This window comes from Equus quagga, chromosome 17, assembly GCF_021613505.1.
Source record: "Equus quagga isolate Etosha38 chromosome 17, UCLA_HA_Equagga_1.0, whole genome shotgun sequence".
NCBI lineage: Eukaryota > Metazoa > Chordata > Mammalia > Perissodactyla > Equidae > Equus > Equus quagga.
In genome coordinates, this window is record NC_060283.1 from 10,633,720 (window position 1) to 10,652,236 (window position 18,517).

The 18,517-nt window shown below is 58.8% G+C and overlaps 1 protein-coding gene across 5 annotated transcripts in view; it reads left to right on the forward strand.

Moving 5' to 3' along the window:
* Nucleotides 1-38: 38 nt before the first annotated feature.
* Nucleotides 39-18,517, forward strand: part of SYT7 (synaptotagmin 7) — a 60,711-nt gene continuing 42,232 nt past the window's right edge. For all 5 annotated transcript variants that reach the window (XM_046644613.1, XM_046644615.1, XM_046644614.1 and 2 more), the window contains exon 1: nucleotides 39-215. In XM_046644613.1, the coding sequence (XP_046500569.1) occupies nucleotides 185-215 (31 nt within the window). In that variant the 5' untranslated portion in view covers nucleotides 39-184. The remainder of the gene's footprint in view (nucleotides 216-18,517) is intronic.

The window sequence follows — 18,517 nt, forward strand, 5'->3', positions numbered from 1 at the left end:
CGGGCGGCAGGGCTGGCGGGCGGCCCCCGCTCCCCGGCTCGGCGGCTCGGTGCAGCCCGCGCGGCCCCTGCCCTCGGACCCGCCCCCGGGGGTCGCCCGGCCCCATGCCCTGCAGCGGCGGCGGAGCAGCGCGCGGCCGCGGGCGGCTCTGAGGAGCCCGGAGGGAGCCGGCGACGAGGGGACCATGTACCGGGACCCGGAGGCGGCCAGCCCAGGTAAGCGCGGCCCCGCGCGGGCTGGGGCGCCCCGCTCCGGCGGGCAGGACGGCGGCAGCGCCCGGCGCCGTCTCGGAGCCCCAGCCCGGGGCTGCTGTCCGCCGGAGCTGCACGGACTGCCCCCGGGGTCATCGCAGCCCCGGGGGCGCGGGCTGGAGCGGCAGGCGCTCGGACCCCGGCCCCCTGCAGTCCAGGCACTGCCGGGCTTGATGCCGGGCGCCGGCTTCGCAGTGTCCCCACAAGGACCTCCCCCCCACCCCCAGCAGCCCAAGGACAACGTGTGTGGCGGAGCGAGGAGCCGCTGCCCCCGCGGGAGCCGGGCAGTGCCCTCCGAGGCAACCCTGGGTCCCCAGCACCAGAGCCCCGGGGGTGCCAGCGCTGGGGGACCCCAAGGCAAGCATCCCGGGCAGCTTTTGGCCAAGGTTGTGGGCACAGGGGAGAGGAGTGACATCGGCAGTGCCAGCTGTGAATTGAGAGGGTGCCAGGGGGCAAGTGGGAATCTGGTGCAGCGGCCGGGGAGGGGGGCTTCTGGGGGCGGGGGTAACCGCAGGAGCGTTGAGGAGGGAGGCAGGAGTACTGAAGGGAGAGAGAGCAGAGACCGGTGAGAATCAGGGTGCCTGGGGAATGTTGTCCTGGGCTTGGGGAGGGGGGGAAGCAAAGAACCCCAAACTCACTCCAGTCCTGTCGGTGGAGGGAGGGGGAGGGGCCGCACTCCTTTGCATTTCTCCGGAGCGAGCCGAGCCGGAGCCGGAGCCCGAGCCGGGGAGTGGCCTGGGAGCCCACGTCTGCTTGGCATCCTCGAAGCCAAGCCCAGGAATCTTTCCTCCTTCCTCGGGAAATTGCTCTGCCATTTCCTCCTTGGCTCCTGACGCCTCCTCACACGGTGCCCACCTGTAGGCAGGTCCCCTGCAGCTCCTGCCCAGGCTCAGTCTTAGCTCCCACCTGGTGTGCCCCACCCCAGACCCAGCGCCCTGAGTCTGCCAGCTCTGGCATCAGGGTCTCCATTTCTGGGTTTCTCTCTGATGCTCGACGCCCCGGCCTGAAGACTTGCTCCCAGATGAGGAACCTCGCCGCTTAATGCCTGCCGACCTGGGAGTGGGGGATGCTGGGGAGAGGGACAGCTCTAAGACCCTCCACAGAAGGGGCCCAGAGCCCAAGGCTTTTGAGGGCAGGCCAGTGGGCACCGTCTTTTCCCACTCCTGCCCCGGCCCCGCATTTACTCTTTCCGTCTAGGGGCAGCCTCAGCCTCTCCCTGCCTCCTGAAGAGTCAGCTCTCACCCCCCCCCCCCCATCAAGTCATTGCAGCCCCAGTTCACTGAGGAGGACCTACTGGGTGCCAGGCATTGCACCCACTAAGCACTCGAGTATAAGGGTGAAAGAGACTCGGTCTCCCTCTCTGGAACCTCATGCTCATCCATGAATGTCCTTTGGGTGATGGCTGAAGGGACATTGCCCTCGTAGACTCCTCCTTTCATCTGTCTGGACCCAGGTCACCTGCGCTGGCATCTTCCCTCAGGAGGCTGCCAGCTGCCAGCACTTGGACCACAGGCAGAGGCACTCTCTTGCTGGGATCACCATCTCAGTAGCCAACAGCTTAGTTCAGAGACCAGCTCTGGGGGATGAGGATGGAAGGGGGGGATGCAGTGAGGACACTCCCCCACCCCTCTCCCTGCCAGGCTGGCAGCCTCCCCTTTCCTGTTAGGCCAGGGGCCTGGGGGCATGCCCTCATCCCGTCTCCCTCGCTCTTCCGCCTGGGCACCATGACATCACCGTTCCTCCAAGCATCTCTGCCCTCTCCACGGAGGCCAACTTGACACGCTTGGCATCTTCTGGGAGAAGGGCCTGGAACCCAGAGCTGCTGGCCCCCAGATCTTTCCCTCTCCCCCCTCCTCGAATAGCCCCCCCGTCTGGGGGGGAGACCTGTCTTGCCCACTCCAGCTGCAGCTGCATGGCCCCCCAGTGCCTGTGGCAGGGTTGGCCTGAGGTTTACTTCTCCCTGTTGTGGGCACTGGGCTGGGTGGGGTCAGAAATAGGCTGCAGAGAACAGAGTGTGCTTTTGATCCTGGTCCCCTGGGGATCCTGAGGAGCCAGAGACCTCCATCTGGCCTCCGTGCCCCCTAGCATCCCTGCCCGCCTCCCATAATCCCTACAGCTCCAGGCCAGACTTCCACTTCCCCCACCCACTCACCCTAGGCCCTCCAGACTCTGCTCCCCTGGTCAGGGCTGTGTGTCCCCTGTTTCTGTTCCCCCATCTCGCTCTTGGCTGGCACCAGGTGGGAGTGAGATGTACAAATTAAGTCCTGCGTGATTCAGGCTGTCCTTCTGGCCCCCCAGCGACCAGTACCTTTTACATCCTGATCCATTCATCTCACTCTCAGGAACACCTGTGGCCCAGTCCTTTAAAGAAAATTTGATCTCCTGTCTTCTCCTGCTCCTCCATGTCCCAGGCTGGTTCCAGAGGGTCCCTATGGGACACTCTCCATCATCCCAGTCACTCTGAGTCCCCACAGGGCTCAGCCTATTGCTGAGACCCTTCCTCAGGGGGCAGTTCCCTCCCCACTTGGGCCCCTGATCCCCCCACGCAGCTCATTCCTTGCCCTATCCTGGCTGAGGCAAGGGACTGTGGGAAAAAGAGGGAAGACCAGCCCCCCCCCCCCGACAAACCCCCATCGGCTTCTGCTCCAAACTGTGCCCAGCCTCCCCAGCCATGCCTGCAACCTCCCCTCCACCGCTCCCATAGACACGAGGCCCTCTCCTTGCCCTCAGCCTTCATCCTCCGTCCATCCTGAAGATGGCCTGGCCAGGCCTCCCTGTGTCCCTTGGACTGCCTGTCCCCAGGCCGGGCAGGGCCTTGGCAGGCCTGCAGGGGTCAGCGTTGCAGTGGGCAGGCAGGACGGCAGCAGGAAGGGAGGGAGGGAGAGGTGACCTTGCGGTGAGCTAGTGAGCAAGGCCAGAGAGGGAAAGTCTGGCCAGTGCAGGGGCGCCTGGGAGAGAGGTCAGGTCCTGAGGGCTGCCTCCCCTGCTCCCAGCCTTCTGTGAGCTTGTCCTTGGGGGCAGCAGGGCTCCAAGTCTCATCTGTCCCACCTGTTAGTGGGCTCTGCCCCCTACAGCCACTCTACGGAGCAGGTCGTTCTTAGGGCGTGTGGGGGACACACGGCGTGGGACAGAGGTCCTTGACGCGGTGGGTCTCCTCTCTCAAGGCAGAAAGATCTAGATTGTGCAGGCCAGCCCTTCACCCACTGGCCACAAGTTAGGGGCAGAGGCTGTTGGGCAATGTGTGGGGCAGGATAGGGGTATGCCGTGAGGGCCATCAGGGTTAGGGACCCAGGCTCGGGTGTGGGACGGTCCAGGGAGGCCTGACTCTGTCTGACCATTTCACTGACAAACTCTCCACCCACCCCAGCTACCCCTCCATCCCCCACCCCCTGCCCCCTCTGTGGCCTGCATCCTGGGCTTGGATCAGAGTGTGGGACTGATCGATGATCTTCCAACAGGCTGTGGCCCGGGCTGGGACCTGGGGCTGAGTAGGGCAGGAGGGATGGCTTCTGTGGGGCTTGGGCCAAGGTAGCCAGTGCCCCCAAGGCTGTAGTGTTTCCATGGAGACAGGACCCCTCCTTGGCCTTGGACCTTGCTGTTCAGTGGCCTTGTGAGAACAGCGTGACCAAGAAGCCGGGCGCTCAAGGATTGAGGGGTGGTGGGGAGAGAGACAGCCTCTGAGCCCCTCCTGGTTTGGGAAGGGGGACTAGAGCGGGCTGGATTGGGGTGGACACACAGGCTAGCAGGTGACAGGTGAGGGACACCTGAAGGCAGGGGAACAGGTGGGTGTCAGGTGAGCAAAGACAGGCCTTGGGCAGCTGGGCTTTGCCCCTGGCTGACCCCAAGCTCCAGCCCAAGGAGCTGAAGGCAGCATAGAGTGCCAGTGGAGGGCTGTCCCTGTCTTACCCCTCCAGCCCTGCTGTGGCGGGAGGTGTTGAGGTACCATGGGGGAGGAGTGGGTGGTTCCCCGTCCCCTTCCCTCCCCCACTCCCCACCCACCCACCCCCTATTCTCTCAGGGGCTTGCATCCTTATTGAATCTGATGGACCATTTTCCATAACTGCTGCCCCCAGGGGAGTGAGCCTGGAACAGCAGGGAGAGGAGTGGCGAGGGGGGCCTCGCGGGGGGCGGGAGGCCCCGTCCCGGAGCCGAGGACTCAGCTGGAAGAAGACTTCCTGCCCAGGCTCCATGGGCAGTGCCCACAGGTGGCACATGCAGCTGGTGAGGTCAGCTCTCTGTTGGGGCGGTCACCGGGCTGGCCAGGTGCCAGAGCCAGCCCGTGCCAGGCCCAGCCCGGGTGCCCGCCTGCCTTGCCAGGGAACCCCAGCTGGTGGTGCCAGGCGGATTGTGCCAGTTCCATAGCCATGGAAGTTCCTGACCTTCCAGGCAGCAGGGCAGCCTTGCTGGGCCCTGTCCAACTTGTGTCTAGAGGGCAGGCCTTTGGTCTCACCCAGCAGAATTCCCCAAGGGTTGGAATGGAGTTGGCAGACGGCATGGGACCTGTGGAAGGGGTTGGCTGGTGCCCAGAGCCAGCGCCTGGAATTCTGGACCCAGTGGGTTGGAAGATGGGATGGCACGTCCGGCCTGCGCTGGTGGGCTTTGCAGCTTCTACCCTGAGGGGCCCCTTGGAAGAGGTGTGTCGCCTGTGGGGTTGGGCAGGGAGCCGACTTGTACCGCGAGCTGGGATATTTGGGGAATTGATGTATTTGCGGGATTGAGGGTGTGGGGCCACAGGACCGGTGGAGAGGGAGGGCGGAGCCGGTGGGGAGAAGCACTGTGCTGTGTGGGTACCTCCGTGCGCACGCGGGTAGCAGGTGGACGGCCGTAATAGCTGCGCTCATCTGAGCGCTGAGCCCGCGGTAAACAGCAGCTAATGAGTGTATTTGTAGCAAGGTGCGTCGAGGTGCGCAGGGAGCTCTGACAGAAAGCGTTGGGGAGGGCACCTCCCCTGGCCCTGTACCCAGCCAGGCAGGGCCTGTGTCCTCCAGGGGCCCTGCCTGCCCCCCGCCACACCCTCCCACCTGCCAGTGTGGCCGCCTCCAAGGCCTCCATCTGCTGGCAGCAGGGCTTCACCTGGCTGTGCTGCGTGCACGGGTGTGGATGTGGGGGTGTTGGAGCTTCAGTGTGTATGGATACGGGCATTTCCGCGACATCGTGAAGGTCTCTTAGCGTGTGTGCGTGTGTGGGGTGAGCTGGGCACATCTGTGTTTGTGACTACGTCTGATGCTGTGCGTGTGTGTGTGTGTGTGTGTGTGTGTGTGTGTATGCACCCCTCTCCCGGATTCTTGAGAGAACTACCCCCTCCTCTGGGTAGTGGCCCTTCTCCTTTGATGCCCTTCCTGGAGGGAAGGAAGCTGGGGGCTCTTGGGCTGGCTGGGAGAGAGAAGGAGGTGACCCATTCTGCCCATCAGAGGGGACAGGAGGGAGAGGTCTGAGGTCCCATTGCACGGGGCTCCCATAGTCGCTGCTTGCCTCAGAGAAAGGGGAGACGTTGGGCCCTGCAGAGTCCAGCCGGCCCTCTGGTTCTAGAGCCCCAGGAGGCCCTGGAATGAGAGAGGAGGGGTGCTGAGGGGTCAGTCCCAGCAGGTGGGGGTCTCACGGTGCTAGCTGGTGAGGCGTGCACCTGCCCCCAGCCAGGGTAGGGTGGTGTGGGGTGTGGGAGGCCACGAGGGGCGCCTGCGTGGAGCCCTGCACAAGGGGAGTGGAGGAGAGAGCTGTGTGGCTAATGTGTCCAATTAAATTACTTCAAACCCTGCCGCGGCAGCTGCTCCCGGCGGGGCCCTGGGTACAAATTGGATCCGTCTCATTACCGCGGGGTGGTGGCAGCGGGGCCAGAGAGCGATGGCCAGCTCAGCCAGCACACGGCAGGCCCTCTCCCACTCTGCCCAACCTGGGCCCGACACAGCCCCTTGGAGTGTTTATTCACTCCAGCACCCTTCAGGTTCCCCAAGGCCACTGGGTCCAGATATTGGGGCTCCCTGCATTCCTCTCTGCCATGCTGAACCCCATGCCTGGCATCCCAAGGGCCCCTCTGAGCCCTCAATTTCTTTCTCCAGGAGTGGGGGTCTCGTGCTTTCTAGGGGGTCCAGCCTAAGGTCGCCCCTCTCAGGTCACGCCACACACCCTGTCCCCTCCTCTGATAATAACAATAGCACCATAACAGTCAGTTCTTATTTGTGGAGCGCTCGGTATCTGCTAAGCACTCATGTGCAGGAGAGGCTGGCTGTCTTCAGCTAGGTGTCTGGGGTCAAACATCTGTCCTTTTGAATTCCAGCAGGAACACTGCTGTGTCCCTGGAGCAAGTTACGCCACCACTGGCCTCAGTTTCCTCCCCTGTTGAATGGGTATGATGATGGTTCTTACCTCCCAGGGGGTTGGAGCTGAGGTGAGATAGGGCGGGAAGCATCTTTAGCAGAGAACCCAGCACATAGTAAACACGCAGCCAACGGCAGCTGTCATCCACATCACCCCGCACTGAGTGATTGACGTGTGGGATGAGGGGGCCGGAAGCACTGAGGAAGACATGCCTGCCGCAGGCCTGGTGCATGGGAGTTGGGGAGGGCTTCACCGAGGCGGCATCCATCAGTTACTGTCCAGACAGCGAAGGCGAGCTGGGCGTTCACTGTGTGTGGTGCTGTTCTAAGCACAGGACAGATGTCAGCTTGTCCATCCTTGGGCCACCCTGGGAAGGAGGGACTTGCACTTAAGAGTCGGTTCGGAATTCCAGCCACATCGCCAGACCCAAGAGTGCGAGTGTTGGGTCCAGAGCCTTGGGTCTTGAAGGCAGAATAAGAGCTTGCCGTGTCAGCAGGCAGGGGCGAGGCATTTGGGATGGTGGGGACAGAACACACGACGACCTGGAGGTGTGGTGGGTCTCAGCCAGTCGAGGCCGCAGCTGGTGGTGGGAAGGGGGGCCATTGGGGGTGGTAGCAGGAGTTGAGGCTTGGGGAAGCTGGGCTGAGCCGGATTATGAAGGTCCTGGCATTCTGAAATAGGAAAACTGGAGTTGTTTTTTTTTTTAATTAGGGCAGTGGAGAGCGGTGGATGACTTTCAGGCAGATCTCTACAAAGAACTTCCCCTCTGCAGAAGAGTAGAGGGTAGGAAGCCTGAAGGGGGGGTCCCTGCCGTTAACATATCTATCCCCTCCTCTGCCCAGCCCCTCCTCCATCTCTTACCTGCACAGGCTGGGTCCAACCACATGAGGAGGTCTGCAGTGTCCAGCTGGACTGGGGCCCTGCACTTGGAAAGCTTGTGGTGGGTAATGGGCAGTCAAGGGGGCAGCCTGGGCACGGATGGACACCCTCAGGGGGCTTACCTAGGGGGCTGCGGTATCAGAGAAAGCCTCCCAGGGAGGAATGTAGAGCCAAGGTGGGGAGGCCCAGGGCCTAGTGGACACAGTTAATGCTCCTGAGGGTTGGCTCTGCATCCCATTTGGCACCATGGGCATCAGGGCCGGCCCTGGGGGAGCCACACGGCTCACGCTCCAGATGCCAGGCCTGAGTTCCAGAGCCCCACCAGAGCCAACCTGTCTCCACGGAAACCCGCCCCCCTCTCCATGCCCACGGCCCCTGGCACAGGGGCCCATTCACAGCAGGGCCTGGGTACGGCTTCCCACTCCCCTAGGGGGTCACCCCAGGGCAAACGCCCTCACACCCAGGCGCTGGCAGCACACACACGTGGTGGTATTTGGGTTCGTGTGCACACGTGGCATGTCTGTGTGCCCTGCAGCAGGAAGTGGTGCAGGGGGGATGGTCTCCGTTGCCTACCCACCTTAGCGGGGGACTTGTTCCCCTGAGGGGAGAGGGTCAGGCAGGCCCCAAACAGCCTGATGCCTGGCTGAACTGGAGGCCCCGCATCAGGGATCACGGTAAGGAAGCCAGCCCAGGGAAGGAGCGCTTAGGAACGTTTGCAAGCGGCAAGGGAGAATCTCCTAGCAGGTCCTGGTGGGTCCACAGACCACCTCGTTCTTCACATACGTCTTTTCATTTAATCTTCACAGCAGTCTGTAAGGGAGAGACCATTAGCACTGGTCAGAGGAGGAAACTGGGGCCCGGAGGGGTGGAGCGTCTCACCAGGTCACTCAGTAGAGCAGGGATGAGATTTCAAGTCAGCCTCACTCCAAAGCCTAGGTCTTAACCACTGGGCTACACTGCCTGGTGCCTCCCGTATTCCACTAGGATCCGAGCCAGCCTGTCTCTCGGCCCATCGCTCAGAAGGGAGTGCCGGGAGTGCTGGCTGCAGAGCTGGACTCCGGGCGTCCCCACTGCCTCCTTTAGTGCTCGAGGAGTCCCCTACAGCCTTTGTTCTCACGTCCCTGGAGTGGGGTGGAGCCTCCTTCCCACCCTGTCTCCTCTCCCTCTTACAGGCACTGTGGAAGGATCCTCTCACTCAAGGGGACGCACCCCTCACTCCCTGCTTGGCACCTGCCAGCCCTGGAGGAGCCTGATGAATTGGCTGTGTGTGCCCCCCCCCAACCCCATTCCTCCCTCTCCAGCCCCCGCCTGGTTGGGGAGGTGCGAAGGGAGCGATTTCACAGCCTGTCAGCTGAGGCCTAAAAATACCCAGAACTCCGAGATGCTTGGGCAGGGGGAGGAGAGAGCAGGGACCAGGGATGGGGTAGTGAGGGGTGCAGCAGTAACTTGGCCAGAGAAGCCCCAGGGGCATCACAGTTCTGCTCCGGGGTGATGGGCAGACCCTCTGTCCGCAGGTCCCCCATCTGGCCCCATATCTGGCAATGACAAAGGGGGACTGGTATTTCTAGGGTCTTGAGAGCTCACCTCTGGCACTCAGACCTAAGGGAGGGCTTAGTCTCAGACTGGAACCGTGGACCCCAGGCCCCCCAGACCCTCTGGTCGATGCCTCTTTCTCCCTCTCCACCCCCAGGTTGGCTGGCATCTTCAGACTGTGGGAGCCAGGTTGGGCCTGTGCCCGCTTCCTTCCTGGAGAAGGTGCCCGCTTCTGTTTGGGGAGAGGCGTGAGGAAGGCAGCGTGGATGGGGTGCCGGCAGGTGTGCGATGTGACGTGCGAGCCACCCAGGCACTAGAGGGGGGCAGAGGAAAAGGGGTGTGGTGGCCCACGTCACTGCCACGTGGCTATGTGCTGAAGTGTGGCGCAGGGCCCCCGCGCGTCAGCCAGCGCCCAGAAAGGGGGATGTGTGTGTGCATGTGTGTGGCCCTGCTGGAGTCAGCCTGTTCTTGGTGCCGGGATGCTTGTGGAAGTGTATGCCCGAGCGTGGCCCTTCCAGACAGAAATGGGGTGAAAGCACAGGAGTGGGGGTGGAAGCGTGAACAAACATATGTCATGTCATGCAGACACGTGACAGTCTGTGTGCTTCCATGTGGAAGCATGATGGCATGTGTGCCTGTGCAGGGGGACCTCTCTGGGACACCATTAGAGAAATAATGCACAGTGGCAGCCCGTGCATGGGCTCTGGATCAAAAAGTAATGGGTTCAAATCCTACATTTGCCATATATTGATTAGGTCTGTGACCTTGGGCAAGTTACCTCATTGCCTCATTTCTCTGTCTGTAAGATGGAGACAATAATACGCCTACTTCAGGGGGCTGCTGGGAGGGTGCAATGAGTGATGTGTGTAGATCGCTAGAACCGTGCCTGTCACAGAGTTAGTACTAAGTGTATACTAACTCTTATTGTTGGTCCTGCGTTTGATGATATAGGTGGGAGCACCAAGTCGAGAGAGGCCAAACGACCTGCCCAAAGTCACACAGTAAGTTAGTGGCAGAGCCAGGACTAGAACCCAGGCTCCAGTGCCCTTAGACAGGGCTTGTTCAAGTCTAGGATCTCATGACACTGCCCCGCCCCCTTGAGCCACGAGAAGCCCCTGCAATGCAAGACTGTAACCCCATTGGCATCTGGGGCCTAGATTCTGCCAGGGCTGGGCTGGGATCTTGGGAACTCGGGGGTCTGAGCATCTTCAGATAATGCTGGGGTGGAGGGCTCCTCAGGGCAGTGGCTAGCCGTTGCCTATGCCACGGGTTAGCCTGTGGACTTGGCCAGTTACTCAACTCCCCTGAGCCTTGGTTTCTCCCCTCTAATGGAATAGCATACTTTATAGGGTTATCCTGGGGATTAAGTGAGGTCCTGCATGTAATGTCTTAAGTGGCTGGAAGGCTGTACCTAGTAAGAGCTCAGTAATGTTGGCTGCAATTATAACCCATGCAGAACCCTCCCACCCAGTGCTCCATAAATAGTGACTTCTTCTGCTTCTCTTCCAGCCCCTGGCTACCCTCTCTCCCTTCCGCCTGCCCCCCTACACTCCATGGGGCTTAAACTGATCAGGGACTGACTTGCTGGCAACCAAGACCTGTCTTTGTCTCCTGTTATTGGCTTTGCCCAGGAGGGAGCAGGACTCACCACTGGGACTTAGCCCCTGAGCCCTCTACATCTGGCCTCATCATTCACTTGCTATATGACCTTGGACAAGCACCATTTCCTCTCTGGGCCCTGATCCTCCCTCTGTAAAGTGGAGAGGCTGGACCACACACAGTCCCAGAGCCTCCTGGTCATGTTGCTCTGTGACCAGGAGGGTCCTGGCTCAGCCCCTAGAGGGGTGGCAGGTTGGCAGGAAGATAAGTGGGCCGGCTGCCCTGGGTAAGTGGAGCATCTGGGGCCTGAGCCGGCTGGTGGCCTGCCATAATGCCCGCCCGCACCTGTGGCTGCGTAGGAGGGTGTGCAGGCCCGACTGGCTGGGCACTGACATTGGGGGAGGCTCAAGGACAGTGACGTAGAGAGAGCCCTTCTTGGGGCCCTGGGAGCTGCCACTCCAGCCGTCCTCCCCGGCTCTCCTCCCCTTCTCCCTGGGGCTTACCTTCAACAGTTCCTTCTTCCTCCCTGTCCTTCCTCTCTCCTTCCCCTTCCTGGAGTCTCCCAGGATCTCCCCCTCTCTGCCTCTTCCACTTCTGTCATCTTGACCATTTTCCAGGGTGCTTCTTCCTTCCTCTCCCTCTCCCCTCTGCTCTCTCTCTGCTTCCTGAGATTCCTCCTTTCTCCTTCCTACGTGGCCCTGTTTCTCTGGATCCTCCTTGCTCCCCCTGCTGCTCCAGAGCCTAGGTCTCTCTCTTACTCGGCATGTCTAGGCTCCTTCCAGCGTCTTGTCCCCTGGCTCTCTCCCACTTTAGAATCGCTCTCACCCCACCTCCCTTCTTCCAGCTCCTTGGAGCTCCTTACTCCTCCACCAGACCCCGTGCCCTCAAAAGTTTCCTGGTCTCCTTCAGCCGACAGGGCTGACCCAGGCAATGTCTGTGGCTGGTGCTGCTATGCAGCACCTCAAAATGCCCCCACCTCTGTGAGTTGAGAAAAGGGGTCAGCCCAGGGCCCAGGGACTGGCAGCCTTGCCTCCTAATTAGCAGGAAGTAATTGCCTGGAAAAAAAAAATTCATTTAGACTGAGACTCTGGGACTCCAAGTTAGAGCTGAGCCAACCGACAGCCCCTAGGAAGCAGGAAGAGGGAAACAGCCCAGGTCAGGGCCTCAGGAAGCCCCTCAGGAGACAAAGGCCCTCAGGATTTCCTTCCTGTCTGGCCTCCAGGATCTCAACCTTGGGGATGTGGGGAGAGAGCACTCAGCTGGGAGTCCCACCATCTTCAGCTGAGTTCTGGCTCCACTACTCACTGTGTGACTTCGGGCCAGCCACTTATCCCTTTGAACCTTAGTTCTCTCTCTTGTAAAATCAGAAGAGGGCCTCACTATCATGAGGGTTGATTCGGACAGTGGCTATAAAAGCACTTTGCAGGCCTATAAAGTGCTGTGAGAGGGTGAGGTGTTACTGTCTTCCTCCATGGGGCTCTCAGCTGAGACTTGAGGGTGGTGGAGGGGTGGGGTGGTCCTGGAAACACCTAAGGGGCAGTGAGGCTTCCAGACATGGAAAGATGGCCAGGTGGGTCCAGCTGAGCTGTAAGATTAAGGGCGGACAGATGTGGTTTCCCATGCCAGGCTCAACACTCGCCAGCTGCACCACCCTGAGTGGTCACCTCACCTCTCTGAACCCCACTTTCCTCATCTGTAGGATGCTGATCATGATGCCTCCTCTGCGGGGTGGGGGTGGGGGGGAGCGGTAAGGCTAAATGAGATAATGTTTGCCGGGCTCTTAGCACAGTGGTTGGCCTATAGTAAGTGCTCAATAAAAGATATTAGCTGTATCTACTGTAATTAAAGGCTATCATCTTTACTCCCTGTCTGGATCCAGAAAAGCTGTGATTTGGGGTGATATCTTCAGGTTTTTGGAAGGAGGGAAATTTCTACACCCAGTCTAATATCAAGCAGTCCCTAGAACCACCAAGCAGATCTGCTTCACAGAGAGCCCCCATCGCTGGAGGGGGGAACAGGAGTGGGCTGCAGCTGTGGCCTTCCCCCCACCCACCCCTACTTTTTCCCAAGGAGAGGCTGTGCGCAAGTTTATTTGGGTGGGTGTGAGGTAGAGAGTCTCTGCCCTGGGGGAGGCATATTACAGGCCTTTGTGTTCGTCTTGATAGGGCTGGCCCTGCTGCGAGAGGAAAGGTTGCGTTTGTTTAAACAGGCCTGCTCCACCTACCTTGGAGGAGGGAGCAGGAAGTTTCGCCTGGTCAGTCGGGCCACCTGGGTTGCGTCTTTGCTGTGAACCGGCAGCATGGCGCCCCAAGGCGGCCAGAACACAGTCGGACAGCCTGGAGCGTGCGGGTGTTGGGCAGCGCTGCAAGCTCAGAGCGCCAGATTGCCCCGGGAGAGGTGAGGGGGCGGCGGGGGCCGGACCGTCTGCCGCTCCTTCCCCACCCGCCCAGCACCACCGCTGGGGACCTTCTGTGTTCCTGCTCTGAGCGCAGTACCCGCGCCAGCCGCAAGGAGGCAGTGCAGCGGGTTCCTTTTGAGGAAATGGAATGTGGCATTTGCGTTAGCGGGGAGGCTCTTTTTGTCCCGAGTTGGGCTGCTGACTGGGATCCTCGGCATCTGAGGACCTCACTGGGGAAGGGGAGCTCTTGAGGTCAGCTGGTCGCTGCCGTGGCTTCAGCTCGGGGCTGATCAGGGAGGAATTGGCAGAGGAAGTTTGGACCACTATGCTGCAGTCCTGAAAAAGGTTCTGGTGGCTTGGATCCCGCTCGCCGGAGGCAATGCACAGGGCGGCCTAAAGGAGGACGCAGTCCCGGCACTGAATTCTGTTTCAGCACCAAGGACAGAGGAGGCGCGGCTGAGCGCTGTTTCAGCACCGTGGACAGAGTTTAGGGCGGCGCGTTCAGTGGCTCTCTCCCAGTATTTGTGGCGCTAGTGATACCCCAGAATACTGTAGAATGGTACCTCCAAGAGGGAATCTCAGACACCCTGTTTCTAACGAGGAGACTTAGGAGTGAGAGTTGAGTTAATTGCCTAAGGTCACGCAGCCACAGTGACACTGGGTGGCAGAACTGGATTCAGATGGGGATCTGTGGTCTTCATCCATCTCTCTCGCACCTGGATTCCCACTAGTTATCTCCCTTCTTCCTAAACATCTCTGAGAGCAGCTTCGCACTATGTTGCATGCCCAAGAGCCCTTGAGCTGGCAAAGATTAAGTGTACTCCCTCCTCCCTCAAAAGCCCAGGTCAAGAACCTGAATCCCCGGATGCAAGATTCCTAGCTGCTGTGGCTTTCATGGTTCCAAGCCTCAGGTGGGAGAGTGTCAGGGCAGGATAGGTGCCCTGGCCTCTAAGGAAGTCTGTAACTTGGGGAGATAGAGTTGAGTCATCAGCATAAGGAACTCTTAAGTGCTCTGAGATCCTCAAATAAAATATAGCACACCATTCCAAGCCCAGCTTCTTTGCAGCTGTGTATTATTAATAACAATAAGATGCTGATTTAGGCCAAGGCACACCAATACATTATTCATAGGAGTAACTAGTGGTCAAGGCCTGCACTTAATCATCACACATCCATGATCCTGCCCCCACTCCACACTCCTGGTGGAGAGGCCCTCCATCTGAGCTCCTCCTTTCCTGGGTTCCTGCTGCTGTGACAGACGTGATCGTTTTCATGACTGCCCAGGCAGCTCATCAGCTTTGGGATCAGAGTGGGTGGGGAGGGTGACAGGTTCTGGGCTAACTCCTGGCTGGACACTGTTCAACCTGGGCTTCCTGCTCAGAGCTGGTACCTGGCCCTGTCCATCTTGAATGGCTTTGACCCTGATGACTTCCAGACTCAGCAGCTCTTAGGGGTCTGCAGATGCCCTGTCTCCCTCTCCCCCTCTTTTGAAGCTGAAGACTGAAACCAGGTGCCCCAGGCTTCCCTAAGCCAGGAATTGTGACAGGTAGGGGGTGGCTGTGATGAGGGGAGGGGGTCACTGAGCAGAAATACAACGTGGATTTGAAACCCTCGGTAAACTCTGGAATACTTTGTAAACCGTTCTGCCCTGAACAAATGTGAGCCATTATTACAAGGGCCATGCTCTCTGAGGGAAGAGAGAGCAGAGATAGAGAAGGCTGGCCAGGTCCCGCTCCCTCATGAGGAGTCGGAGTGCTTGTGGATCCTGACATGTCCCCGTCCAATTTCTTGCTGGAATGGCTCCTGGCCCATCCGGATAATCCTTTATTCGCTGTTTACTCACTTGGCATCTCCCCTGAATTCTAAACCGTCTGCATCCAGCCGGCCTCTGCGGCCCCTGCCAGCACTCTCCTAGCTCACTCACGCATTATCTGTTTTTATTACAGTCAAGGTTGAAGAAGCTTGCTCGTGCTAAGCCCCTATTTTGAGCTACTCATAACTTTCCAAAACAATTCCCCTCGGGCCTCCCCTTTGGCCAGCCTTGTTCCTGGGTGAGGCCGTAGGGGTTGTGGCTGCCTCCAGGCGGGTGGCCTTCTGAAGGATGCTCAGAGAGACTGCCCGGAGGGCATGGGGGTGGGGCCAAGGCCCAGCTTTCCTGGGAAATAAGTGCAGGGTTCTGTTCGTGCCTTCCTTTTTCTTTCTTCCTTCTACCTGCCCATCTCTTTTCTGTTTCCTATTGCAGGGGATGAGCTGCCCATTTCCAAGGTGGGTGGCCTGGAGGGGGGCTGTTTTTGGATGGAGAGGGGAAAAAACATTCAGTATGACAGAGTCCTGGAGCTTTGCCTGGCAGTCTGGGGTTCAGAGTTTAGCTCATTGGTTTTCTCCCCACTGCTTTCTCCCCACCTCTGCCTTTTTCTGGCTTTTTTGTGTATGTAGGATCAGGAGGAGGAAGGGGAGTGGGATAGGCACCAAAAATGCCCCCCTCCCCATGCCCAAATCGCCCTGGGGCTGGTAGGCTCTGCACTTGTAAATACCCTCCCACCTTCCCCCATTTCCATCTGCTCAGCATGCACGTGGAGGGGTGCTTCCTATGGAAACCTGTGGTGCCAGCTTTCACTGCTTTCCACCTTGAACGTCATCCTGCAGCCGCCAAAGGATGGGGGGAGGCGCTGGGGCACGATATGTCCTGGTGCAGAATCAGGCAGGAGGAGGCGGGATCAGGATGGGAACGTGCTGGCAGAGATAGCCTCAACCACCCCCAACATCACTCGCTTTATGTCCCGGATAGTGGTTGCACCCTAGTCAGCACCAGAGACAGGGCCTGGGCAAGTGCTTGGGCACCCCACCCACTTCCTCTACCTGCTCCTATTGGTCCAGCCCCAGGCTCCCAACCCCCAGCCTTTTCTGAGACCCTTAGGTGGGTTGAGCCTCTATCTACTGAGGGTGGAAGGAGCCCCCAGAAAGGTGTGTGTGCGAGAGAGGTCTTGGAGTAACTAGGGCCTCGCTCTCTTTGGTAAAACTCTTAGGGAAGTGGCAGCCTTGTCCCTGGCTGCTCTTTATTTTGTGTTCACTCGGTTTCTTTCTTCTCTTGCCTCTGTCTGTCCTCGGAGTGACTTGTTTCAAGGCTCTGCCTCCCTGGGATGGAACAGGAGTGAGAGCTGCAGGATTTGAGGTCTTACAGACTGGAGTCCAATCCTGGCTTTACGGCTCTCTGCTGTGTGTCCTTGGGAAAGCATTTAACCCTTCTGAGCCTCAGTTTCCTTCTTTGTAAAATGAGCGTGAGAGTGTTTACCTGCAGAGGGGTGCTGAGGGCTGTGAACCTGATCCAGTGTTGCATTCCTTAGTTACTGTGATTAAGGCACCTAGTAAGGAAGGCAAGGGCCTGGGATCTGGGGGTGCTCGAAAGAGGGGAGCAGGCCAGGTTGGGAGGGTATGGAGGTGACAGGACAACTTTGGAAGGGCTGGATATGGGGAGTGTGTGTGTCACCATCTGAGTGTGAGAGAACAAGTGAATTCTAGGGGGAAGAGCCGATGTGCACAGGTTTCCAGCGTGTCCAGGAGCTTCTCCGTATCGTGTTCTGGGCTATGGGCTGTGGGAAACTCTGAACAATGGAGAGATGGGATCTTACCTTATTGGCTCTGCTGGGGGCACAGGCCTACTGCCAAGAAAACTAGGTTGGACCCAGGGTCAGTTAATTCAAGTTTAGAGAAGGAAGAGGCTGCTGTGAGCCCTTGTCATCAGGGAGGGCTTCCTGAAAGAGGTGGGCTCCCCTGGGGCCTTGAATAATTTCATGCACTTACTTATCCAACCTCTTGTATGTACTGGACCTTGGGCTACAGAGATGAGCGATCTGGAGTCTCAGTCCTCCAGATGCCCCCAGTGGGGGAAAGACATAGAAAGTACAAATTATTAACCTACAATGAAGAAATGCCACAGTTACAGGAGAAGCAGGAAGAAATGTGAGAGGGGATGAAGACCATCTTTGTCTAGGGATCTTGAGGGTGGAGAATAGAAGGAAGGGCATTCCAGGCAGAGGGAACAGCTTAGGCAAAGCCTCAAGTGTGCAAGAGGTTGGCCTTCTGGAAGGAAGGAGAAGAGTTAGGTGTGGCTTGGGCATGCTGTGTAGCATCTTCCAGAATGCTGTCCCCTCAGCTCTGAGGGAGGCAGCTGTAGCTGTGGCAAAGGACAGGCTCCAGTTGCCTTAGTTCCCCATGCTCCTTTCTTCCTCTGTGAAGTGGAAATACTGGTGCAAGGTGGTGGGGGATCTCACGAGATGGTACATATAATCTTCCTGGCACAGTCTCTGCCACAAACAGCATGTGCTCAGTTAATGTGGGCTATTATTTGGTCCTGACGGGACCCCAGCAGGGGACATCAGGGGTTATCATCATCATTTGAAGGTAAAGCCCTGAAGCCCAGAAAGGGCTTGCCTGGGGTGACTGACCAGGGGCAGAGGTGGGACTTGAATCCAGGTCATCTGCCTCCAAGTCTACTTCCTGTCCCACTGCTCTGCCTCGAAGGACAGACAGAATCTGAGTAGATAAATAATGGGCAGAGGGAAGATCCAAGGCCAGAGGAAGTGCATGAACGCCTAGAGACCGTGGGTGGCAGGGTGGGCTGGGCATCTGCTTGTTGCCATGGGTATACATGCGTGTGTGTGTGAGTGTGAACATGAGTGTCCATGCAAGGGGTGCATCTCAGTGGAGTGTGTGTGTGAGCCATAGCTGTCTGTGTCTGTGGCCTGCGTGTGTGTACCTGCTCCGCCTCTGGCTCCCCTCCCATTCCCCTCTGGGCAGCTGGTGCACTTGCCCTCAGAAGTCCATTCCCTCTCCGGCAGCTCCCCGGGGCATCCCAGCAGTCAGTGGGCCTGTTTGATTCTGCTCATCCATAAATCATGACTTGCAGAGGAGATGAGAAGGAGTTGGGAGTGGGGGCAGAGCCCTGGCAGGGGACAGGGTCCGGTCTGCAGTTCATACCTGAAGCCCAGCCTGGCTTCCAGCTGCCGCCCCCCACCGCCGACACCTGCACGCCTCAGCCCTCCCTATTCCTTGCCATAGGCGTTCACTGGTGCTTACTCTTGGTCAAGCCTTGGGCCAGGTCCTGTGGCAGGGCTCAGGGGTGCACAGAATTGAGTAAGGCATGACCTCTGCTGTCCTTTGGGGAAAACTCGATGTGTATCTAGTTCAGTATTTCATTCAACACTCATTGAGTGCCAACTGCATGTCCCAGATGTCTCTAATACAGGGCACGACGTGGTGATGCCAGGATAATAGCCAGCATTTATTGCCTACTTATTCTGTGTCAGCCTCTGTGCTAAGCGTATTATATGCACTAATTCCTTTAAACCTCACACTTGTCCTATGAGGCATGCACTATTATTAGCCCTGGTTTACAGAAGGGGAAACCAAGGCACACAGAAATTAGGTCACACGGCTTAGAAGAGTAGCAGTCAGAATTTGAGCCCAGAGAGTCTGGCTCCAGAGCCCTGGTACTTAATCGCTGCACCCTAAAAGAAGGGTGCAGGCACAGTGTGATGGGAGC